We start from the raw sequence: 11,504 nt of genomic DNA on the forward strand, positions 1-11,504 counted from the left end.
AATTTGTGAATTTCTTGACCCTGGGGTCTCATGTTTCCCCCTGGGGAGGGGGTAAACTTTACTATAGTTTATATAGGGAAATCACATTTTGGACCAACATTTGTTTAATTTCCATTGGAAGTTATTCAATTTGGGTTAGCAGTATCAGTATTAGGTAGCAGTTTGATAATAAGCACATATCAACCCTGACTGACCCCCAGGGGCTGATCATGGTGGGGCCAAAAAGGGTCGAATTTACTGAAATTTCAAATCTTCTTCTCAAGACCCAGATATGATAGGATCAAATACTCTTCATAGATGGAAGGGTCTTAAGGTTTATGACCCTAGGGTCTCCCGTTTCCCCCCTGGGGAAGGGGGGGGGGGGGGGGGGGGCAAAATTTAATATGGTTTATAATGGCAAATGATACTTTGAATAGTACATGTTAATAACTTGATTGGAATTATAACCTTGAGTTGACAGTTTGATACTTTGAAAATTTTGAGCCAGCCTTACCCCCAAGGGCTGTAGTGTAGGGCTCAAAGGAGTCAGTGTGCTAAAATTTCTTCAATTTCCTTGTTTAGAATCAGAGGTGCTAGTTTCCAATACTATTTGGTCTTAAATCTGTATGCTAGATATTGAATAAGGTGGTTTTATTGTTTTTTGTCACTTTGAAAAATATTTCTGTTCATGTTAAAAACAAAATCAACTCTCTGTATAAATATATCAGGTGACCGTTAAGGCCCATGGGCCTCTTGTTGTGATATCTGTTGCGTATTTCAGAAGATTTCATAAAGAAATCAATATTGCATGAACATATAGATAAAAGTTAGTTCTATCTCATGAAATATTGGAATAAATACTTGTAATTCATTTTTTTAAGGATGAGTATACCACTGTATGGCTTTGTTTCTCCAAAATCACAGAGATCATTGTGATATTGGTCAATTTAAGTTTAGTCTGTCATTTTCCACTTATAAATGAGATACATTGTAATGGTGTACAACTTTGTTGCCATGGGTTACAAAGAACCAACAGAAAAAGATACATTTCATGGTATATTGTAATACTAAATGGATATATCTACCACACTTTATGACAGTTCAAACACAAATAATTAACATGGTATAATATTGCACTAAATGGATTGCACTTTCAAATGAAAATATATCAATCAACTGTATTGCATTTTTACATCCAATTTACAAGGATCGAGCTGCAAACATCAAACAAACATTGATACTATATAATGGACAGCAAAATCTACATACTTATGCATTTTGCAAGCCTGCCTTCCTCAGTTCAAATGTCTTTAATAAAGAGGCTTTTTTCCTGCAAAAGCTGTGGGTCATTAGATGACAATAATAATATTAAATTTTGTAGATCAGGCAATGATGGGTTAATTTAATTTTTTTGGAGAAACGTAGTCCTGATATTTAAATTTATTTTGCATTTAGATATAAAATAGGTCCTTTGCATATTGACTTGTTTGAAAAATATTACACCAAAATTAATATTAGTTACCCAGCAATATTATATTGCTCAACATAGGAAAAGGGATATAATTCAAATTCACTAATCTGTCAGGTACCAACTGTGCTACCTACACATCAACTGAGTATACATATAATAAGATATACTGATTAACAAGTATCCTATCCTGTTCACATGAACCTGTCCTTGAAACATAAGGGATTTACAATTAGTTGTTATATACAATGTATTGCTAATCTGGAATAAATGAAGTAAGCAAAGACGAAATTCAAAAATGATTTGACAACTGGTATAGGGGATTTGGCATAACAAAGAGAGTAATCAACCTCCATTTTTCATTAAAAACAAAATGTGTTAAATTGGTCTGTTGTGCGCTATTAACTTCGAAAATTGTCCGTTTTTGAAACAATTTAACTAAACTCTCTTCAATTTTTTTGAAAACTTCAGCATGCATCATCCAAAAGAATATTTGGTATGCTTAAACATTGTCATACCCGAGTGGTCATTCGTAGAAAGGAATTGTTGGTTGATGCATGCAGAGGCTTTCATTTTTGCAGGCTAACTATCCAAAACACCAAAGTTTGGCAAGTGGAACTGTGTTGCTATGGTGGGACATCTACACGTGCACCAGGAAAGATAACACCAATAAATCAATATGATATTTCAAATGAAATTGGTAAAGAAACTCAAGTTGAAATTTTTTAAATTTTTATGAGGCCAAAAATGACCCCTAGCACCACACTAGTCCTTTACCTTGCCTTTAATTTCAATGTAACCAAACAAGAATCTTTTAACATTTTAATGACATTATAATTTGTCAGACTTTTGCTTTTAACAGCATAATATTTTCACAGTCAAGTATTAACCAGTTTATTTTACCAACTTTGGCAAGGGGAATGGGGTGGGGCAGATGGGTAAGGGATGTAGTGGCTTTGTCACCGTTTCTCCATCCATAGAACAAAGCTCGCATACAGATATCTCACAAACTACTTCAACAGAAGTAGTTTTATATTTGCACAATAGTATTGTAACATTGAGTTATACACCTGCTTACATTTTGGTGGTCATGATTGGTCAAGGTTAAAGATCAATGGTCACATGATGTACAGTACTTGACCACTTTTGAAATAAAAAGTGTAGGTACATGATACTTAGAAACATTTTACAGATTTATTTAACATGAACACATCATTTTTGTGATTCTACACTTGATTATATTTTGGTTGACATTTTTCAAGTTAATTAAGAGTCAAAAGATCAAACTTGACAAGTCTCAAAGTAAGCATTTTAGGTATCTCATGAACCTTTGAACAGATTTAGTTTATATTTACACCAAGGTAACAAGACTAAAGGGTCAAAGGTTACACTTGACCATTTGCACTTGCAGGGATGGGGGTATATACACCAAAACTCAGGGATATGTAGACCATAGGTGTTTTAATATATCAACATTTAAAGAGTGAATTGTTATCTATCACAAATTTATGTATCGACATTTTATATGGTATTAAAACATTTGTGTTGATACAGTTATGATAGACATAGTAATCAAGACATTTTACCTATTGGTAATATCTATGATGTAAAGTTCTACCAGACATACTAGCTACAAGCTACATTATATATGAGTCAAATCACAACCAGTAATACTGAAGTATCCAATGAAATTTGCCGTTTATAGAAATAAAATGACACATTTACATTTACTTTACTATATCAGTTTTATAGAATCATTTGTGCTGTGTAAAAATATAGAACTTAAATGTATGTTAACATTTATAGATCTACATATACATGTACTCATCCTTAAGCAGATAGAATTATTACTTTTGAATTTATTTATTGATAAATATTTCTTATTATGTTAAAATGTATTAACTTTTTTTCTGAAAAAAATATCTGTTATTTAGAATATCACAGAGAACACATTCTGATATGATGATATATCCTTTACTACTTGACAGCAATCCATGCCATCGGAAAATGGTGGTGGAGACTTGATCGGCTACACTATGTGGACAGCAGGTAGGTATCTAACAATATCACGATCACTTAAATTATGTTCAAATTTATTCAACCCTTTAATTCACTTCTGACTTACCTAGAGGTCTACGGTCACACTATTTGGCACTTAGCTCTATGGAGTAAAGCAGGCTTGCAATTAAAAGAAGGGTTACTGGCCCAAAGGTCCAGTTGAAGTAAAAATTCACTGGTCTTGTTTGATATTCACGTGTCCAGAAATAAGGTTTGGAGGACCGAGCCAGCACCAAAGGCACTCAATGCTGGAGGGTCCGGGGGATACCCCCAGGGGAAATTTTGAAATCTAGAATCTCTGGTGCATTCTTGGCTTAAAAGAAAGCCGGCAGGATAGCTTGTTAAAAAACCTACTGATCTGCCAGGAAAACCACTGGCCATGGGCCACCAGGCCCAGCAGTTTATTCGACCCCTGATAAAGTTATATAGGAAGTGTGGAATATAAATGGATGACCTAGATCAACCAACTTTGAATGTTCTATGTAAAACATACAAACTTTAAAGTAATAAAGTCATCCAGCGAACCCAAAATGAGTAGAGTAATGCTATTCCGTCTTTTAGTATTGCAGAGTTATCTGCTCTTGTTAGCAGGTATTGATTGTTACGTCATTTATTTATGAGAGTAACGTCATCAATTTTTGAGAAAAGAATGTAATTTTCTCACACAAACCAATGCCATAACAATCAATACCTGCTCACAAGAGAAGATAACTCTGCAATACGCAAAGACCGAATTAGTCTATATATAACATTGTTTAACAACGTTAAATGACATTGACCAAAACTTGAAGGTCACTTATAGAAATTGAATGACAGGTGACGGGTACAGGCCCATTGGGCCTCTTGTTAAATATGTGATTGATGCCTAATGCATCTTGACACTATAATACATGTATATTAAATGATTGAAATAAATTGAAAACAGATTAATACTTTAAGATGAATACATGTTTGATATTAAAGAATTTGTATTTTGTCTTTCTTTCTTGTTGGGAGCACAAGTTTCAAAGAATTTAAGTGAATGCAACATGGAAGGAACTACAAGTGAACAAGCATCACAAACTCTTGTCATTCCTCTTGGTCAGATTTCCTTGTATTGTTAGGCAAGTTTTGAAGTGCATCCATTAGTTCCTATGATTTTTTTGTCTATTAACATCAGTTCACGTATTTGTAGGACTTTGCTTGCTGACTCTTGCCCTGTTCCTGTCTGCTGGCATGGGCCTTTTCCAGGAGACTGTGTATACCAAGTATGGCAAGCATCCTCGGGAGGCACTCTTCTTCAACGTAAGTACAGACTAACAATCTTTTTATTTAATGGAAGTTTGTCTCATTGGTCTAAGAATTGATTTTCATTGCAAGTATTTTACTCAGGTCTTGGTATTAATTCTTTTCAGTGTGAATATGCACCATAAGTTTGGGTAGTAATCTTCTTAAATTTGGTATGTAACACTTGACCAAAATCAGTACCATACTGATTCATTGGTGTGCTAGGACTCTATGGCGGTCCATCAGGTACTTGTGTTCACTGTTAACTTGTGTCCAACTCAGTGTCTACAATTGTTCAGTCAGGTTAATGATGTCACAACAGTTGTACAAAATACAAATGATATATTAAACAATTATGTATTAATGGTGATTGTCTTATGCCTAGACTATACAATTTATTACAATATTGATGTGATATTCAATCATTACATTATGACAATTGATGTACTCATGTTATATAAGCTAGATGCTGAGCGTGATTGTATTATGCATGTTGTATATTTGTATAATGTTTTGTGATGACTTTGAAGTGTGAAGAAAATCCATAAAAAAATGAAATTTAAAACAAATTAGTATCATAAAAAAAAATGTTCACACCATGATGAGTTAGTGCATCAACTCTTTTGAGGAAAGTTTCTGTTGATTTTGAAATCAATAAAAACTCAAGTGTTACAATTAAAACTATGATATTATCGCTATGGATAATATCATAGTTTTAACATTATTACATTAATTTTGAGGTTAATTTTAAATAAACTGCTTAGTTTGTAATATCATATTGTACCAATTACTTACTAGAATGTCTGCAGGAGTCATAAAATACTTTAGTACAATAGAGTGATGCTGGTTTGTATGCCCCATCATGAAGTGTTGCAGGGTTCTGGTCCGTTTGTCCATCAGTCAGGCCATAATTATAGACAAAATATTGCAGCTAGAGTCACACAACTTCAATGCTTTTGCATCTTATTGAGTAGAAGATGTTGCACTCTTCTTTTGTGACCTTGAGCTTTGTGACGTGCTTTTGACAATAGGTATGGGAGTGGGGCACCTGTCTCTGACAGACACATTTCTCATGATTTCATGCTTTTATGAATGCACTGCTTTGTAGAAAACACATAATATTAGAGATTAATTTCTAACCAGGATTTGTTTGTGATGTTTTTTGGCGACAGTGGCTGAGGAATTGTTGTACCATGTTTTGGTAATTGACTTTATTTCTTTACTCAGCATGCTCTTCCCCTGCCAGGTTTCCTGCTACTGATGAATGACATACAAGACCATGCCACACTCTTCAGTCAAACAGGTGAGACCCCAGTATAGAATTGTAGGTAGGGTTTGCTAACAAGATATTTGGCATATTTGCATTAGAAATTACAGTGGCAGTTGTCCAATAAATGTATAACTGGAGAAACTGAGCGAGCTCACAATGATATACCCCCTACTTCATTTTACCTAAGTATTCCAACTTTGTTTGCAGGAGGTATAATACTCTAATCACCAATCCATTCCTTCCTACACTCATTCACCCCTGAGATTTCATAATGAACTATTACAACCTTTGAATCGGAAGAGTTCAAATGAGTCTTCAGGGGTGAATGAGTTGAGGATGAGTTGTGCTTACAAGGTTTTTGGAGTAGAAATTTTCTGTTCACTGCATTCAAAGCTACAGATTTTGTGTTCAGATGCAGATGATGTGACAGTAGTATATAATAGGTTGTTATCTACAGATTTTGTACATGTATACACACAGTTATTAACACACTTACATATTTTATAAAAAGTTTGTAAGCAAATACTTCAAAAAATGGCAGAAAATGGTAGAATTGCTTTGAATAGTCCATTCAAAATGGTGCAAATTTGTTGTCAAATGCGACGTCAGGACCTTGTGTCAAATACTATGCTACTAATTCCTGTCCTTATATTATTTGACAATTTTTTATTGTTTTGCCTTTGACAATTGTAGTAAATAGAAATTGTAATGGCTTCCCCATTGAGTACCATATATATATATATTGCACTTGTATGGCAGAATGTACTGATATTTTCACCTGTCAAAATATATTAGTATTCTACCTTATTGTGAAATATATATGGTATTCAATGGAAGCTACCAAATATCCTCTTTGTACCTAACATATGATGACAAAAACTGATAACACGTTTCCTAAAAAAACGAAACATTTTTACTTTACATTCACATTAGACTACAATGTCACAGGAGGCACGGTAGTCTAGTATGTAAAATTTGTCCAAACCTTTTCTACCAATATTTATGAATCTTAATGCACATGATCAGTACCTAAAGTATATGTTTATTTCTAATTTCAACTATTTTTGAAAGAGTTATGGCCATTTTCTGATTTGTTTTTACAGTGGGAGTTGGGGTATTATATCAGCCTGTGTGTAAACATATCAAGTTTTTTCTGTGATCCTATCATGGTTTACTGAGATATTGAAACAAGTGTTACCTCTATTATCCCATTCTGACTGAGATCAGTTCACTTAGCACTTTCTGTCACCATATATAAAGCACTAAATTGACTCTTTGTCTCCACAGAACCCTTGGAGCTGTTTTCTGGTATTGCTGTTCCCCGCATGTCACCATAAAGCACTAAATTGACTCTTTGTCTCCACAGAGCCCTTGGAGCTGTTGTCTGGTATTGCTGTTCCCCGCATGTCACCATAAAGCACTAAATCGACTCTCTTTGTTTCTACAGAACCCTTGGAGCTGTTGTCGGGTATTGCTGTTCCCCGCATGTGACTCACCATAAAGCACTAAATCGACTCTCTTTGTCTCCACAGAACCCTTGGAGCTGTTGTCGGGTATTGCTGTTCCCCGCATGTGGTTTTTCCTGGCTGCTAATGTTTTAACACAGTATCCTTTCCGCTAGCTCAAATTCCAAAATTTAAAATGTATACAGATATGGCATACATACCACAAATATCTGGTCACTCTAACATAACACTGTTAATGAGTTTGATTATGTAATTAAAGGTCATTGTATCAGACTCAAAGATTAACAACCTGTATCAAGTGGATTTCACAGTACATTCATCATATGTTCTTAATGTATATGAAACATATAACATTGACTGTCTACTTCAAGCACCTGTCTATTAACTAATTTCATAATGAACTATTCCAACCATTGAGTTAGAAGAGTTCAAATGTGTCTTCAGGGGTGAATGAGTTAACATTATATACCTCTGTATATTATTCCTCTAATTCAAGCACCTGTCTATCAAACATGAAACACTATTTTCTAGACTAAGCACTCCTGATAACGTTCTGTTGGTGAAATTTGAACACTTTTATATATGATTTGTGCCTTGACCAGTATACATTGCTTGAAGATACAGATATTCTAAGTAATGTGTAAAATTATTGTTCCTTAACTACACAGATATGTATGCATCCGGTCAGTATTTGTCCTGACAACAGAGTGTAAAGCTTTGACCGTCACACTGGTGGTAACACTACGCAAGTTTGTTAGCCTCATGTTCTCTATATGGTACTTTGAGAACGAGTTCACACCGACTCACTGGATGGGGTCCATGTGTGTATTCGTAGGAACGCTCATGTTCACAGAGATCATCCCACTGCCGGCCGTCCTGGCAGGACAGCCTCTCTCTGAGGAAGACAAGAAGAAATAATGCTCAGCGATCTCAGGATTTTTTATTTTGTCTAGTTGGAATTATTAAACTGCTTTTAGTTTGCATTTGAAAGGAATTTAAATGCCACCTGGATTACAGAAAAACAGCCAGAAGCATGTTATTGCTTACATAGTTTGTCCATGTAATTCCTAATAAATGCCAGCTGAAAGCAGTGAACTATTTATATTTAAGTTCAACCTTTAACCCTTGGGATGTTACAGTCGTATCTCGAGGTTGATTGTCTGATCAGCTGACAGGTCTCGGGTATTTGACATTATGCAGTAGTTCTTTATTTAGCATCAATACAATCAATATTTAAATTACATCTTATTTAAAGTTCATAAATGTTTTCAGGATTTTCTAACATTCATCTAAAATTATCTCAAAATGTTTTGCTAAGTTATATCTGCAAGAATGGTTTATGAATAATTATATCTTTGTTGAGAGTTAGTCTGCCGGTACTTCTATTTCAAAGTCATATTTATATAGATTTGTTTATAATATATATATGATGACTTTCCACCCAAAGATTTTTAAAATACCTCATTGAAATTGAAATTTCAGGCATTTTCATATAATATTTTGATAGAAATATTTGTAACTCAGTATGTACACACTTCAGGATCAATTTATTTTATCAATATAGGGCATTCCTGTTGAAGAAATGTGTCAAATCAGGTAGAGTAAAGAGGAAACATATAAATCCTAAATCTTCTTTATGAAAGAGGAGATTTTGAGCTAATATGTAATGAATCATCACTGGGTCAAAGGAATTCAATGGTATATAAATGGTGTGTTTTCCCCAACCTCCTATCCCTATCCAGCGCATATTAACAACTTTTAATTTCCCTTCATCTTAAAGACTTATAGAATAAGTAAGCTAAGGGGATCCAAAAGGTTTCTTTTAATTGGTGATATACCAATGTGGTATAATTCCATAATGTCTAAAAAGGTTATATTTGATACAAATTTATACAAAATTGATCTATTAATGTCATTGTATTATCATTTTAGCTGTGGAAAAGTCTTGGATATGGTAATTTGTTCATGTTTTTTTTTACAATGTTCATGTCATTCAATGATCCTCAAATTGGATCATTATAAGGGGCTAACATTTCTATAATTATACATAGAAAAAGACATAAATAGCTGTTGATCATCAACTTAAGGGCAATACCAATACATGTCAGTCACTGTTTGTATCCCAGAAATTTGTTCGTCAGCTGTCCATGTCATATTCCTTGTTTTCCAAATACCTTTGGACCTATATTAATAAGGTGAAATGCTCTAAAGGCTATTTCTGTCATAGTTTGGCTGAAGTGACATTTTTAATCTCTTTTCATTATCAATATGCAGGAAACCTCTCCAAGTGAAGGTATGGTTCTTTTAGTTAAAAACACTGAGTCAACAACTACTTAACTCTTATGCCAGTAACTATGAAACTTTCATACATATCAAAATTACAATCTCATATTGTAATCCTTATTAGTGAGTCAGGAGGGTTTGAGCTGATCACAGTTGAAAGCTCAGCTGATGCTGCTGAGGCCTCCACATCCCTCCTGAAATTATCAAATCTAACTCTATAAGTAGACTTGCATCCCGCTCCCTTGGTGTTCGGTACTTGTATTTGTTTCAGGTCTAGTTGTGATGTAATGACAATCAAATGATGATACTGTGTGCGATTTGTTTTAGACTGAACTAATTCTGCATCAAAACAGCCTTTAAAATTGTTTTTGGTTAATAATGTATCAACTCCACATATATACACTTGGTGTTCATGTATTATGCACGCCTTTCGTCTGATTATTCATTCCTATAATGAGGATTTTATTTAATTTAATTCATTTTACTTCAATTCTTTATGCACCTAGGTAACTAAACTATCTTGACATTACTTCATATGAAACCTTCATTATTTTTAAGTTATTTTTTTATGAAGTTTTGAAACTTAAATGATAACATTTTGCTATGACTGCAGCTTGTACACTTTGTAGTTATAAATTGCATGTGTTTTATTCACTTGTTAAGTATACATTACAAATGTATTTCAGCTTTGGTTATCCTCCAGTTAAACTTTATATTGACTAAAGTTCCCCATACTTTTGACTGTTATACATATACTTTCGTAAATGATGTTTGACTTTCTAAAATCAATTGTTATGTTAAAGCTGGTAGGGTACTTATAATAGCAAGACTTATTTTAAACAAATCAGCTCTCTTTTACGAATGAGAGATAATAACTTTTAATTCTCAACTTTGGAAATAAGAGAAAAAGTATAACTGATCCTTTGGTTGAAGGATGGACGAATTTCAACTCCATGGGTAAGGTTCGTACCTGTCAATCTGTGATCGGCCAGTTCACTGCTAAGATATGTATTTTTTACCAGTGTAAGCATACACTTTTCATTTTTGTTTCAGATTTTTCTTTTGATTCTTTTGTTTGCCTAATAAACAGATTTGTTTTCATATGTTTATTGTTAATTAACTACTTTGTTTGTTGGTCTAATCCAAGCAAGATTTCCAAGAAAGTGAATGTTTCACACAAGTTTAGGTAGAATGTTCACTGATTACAATGTAAGGAATAAAGTACAATACACAATGATTTGGTTGATGTTTTAATAATCGCAGCAGCCTAATAAACAATCTAACTAAAATTAGACCTTCGCATAATTGACATACCAGAAAACAGGAGCGATATTAAGATATAATTTTAATTAGATTGCCCAGGGACGTATAGTGAAGGGGATTAGCAACTCCCTCTCTGCCTTACCAATTTTATGACACGTCAATCTAGACTTCCCTCCCCATGATTCCGGAGCAGATAGCGAGCGCCACCTATCTCAATTTTGACAAAGCAAGATAGCGTCGATACCGCTTCGTTAGATGCAGAAGTTGGTGTGAAAAAAAACCAATCTCGATAAGTGTTCTTACGTCTTTTGTTTATCCCATTGTAATAAGCTGATTGTATTACTTTTAATTGATAAAATCTGTGGTATCATAGTAATTGATGTCTCGTTTTTGGGGTATATTTTTCTATTTTTAAACGCGATGTAACGCGTGGTTCAGAGTATTGTGGTGG

General features: G+C 34.0%; 1 protein-coding gene across 4 annotated transcripts in view; it reads left to right on the top strand.

Moving 5' to 3' along the window:
• Positions 1-8,970, top strand: part of LOC110448836 (UDP-xylose and UDP-N-acetylglucosamine transporter-like) — a 21,358-nt gene extending 12,388 nt beyond the window's left edge. For all 4 annotated transcript variants that reach the window (XM_021495294.1, XM_021495298.1, XM_021495295.1 and 1 more), the window contains 5 exons: positions 3,436-3,496; positions 4,680-4,789; positions 5,999-6,074; positions 7,574-7,646; positions 8,176-8,970. In XM_021495294.1, coding sequence (XP_021350969.1) covers positions 3,436-3,496; positions 4,680-4,789; positions 5,999-6,074; positions 7,574-7,646; positions 8,176-8,425 — 570 coding nt within the window. In that variant the 3' untranslated portion in view covers positions 8,426-8,970. The remainder of the gene's footprint in view (positions 1-3,435; positions 3,497-4,679; positions 4,790-5,998; positions 6,075-7,573; positions 7,647-8,175) is intronic.
• The last annotated feature ends 2,534 nt before the right edge of the window (positions 8,971-11,504 follow it).

This window comes from Mizuhopecten yessoensis, unplaced genomic scaffold (assembly GCF_002113885.1).
Source record: "Mizuhopecten yessoensis strain PY_sf001 unplaced genomic scaffold, ASM211388v2 scaffold4359, whole genome shotgun sequence".
Classification (NCBI taxonomy): Eukaryota; Metazoa; Mollusca; class Bivalvia; order Pectinida; family Pectinidae; genus Mizuhopecten; species Mizuhopecten yessoensis.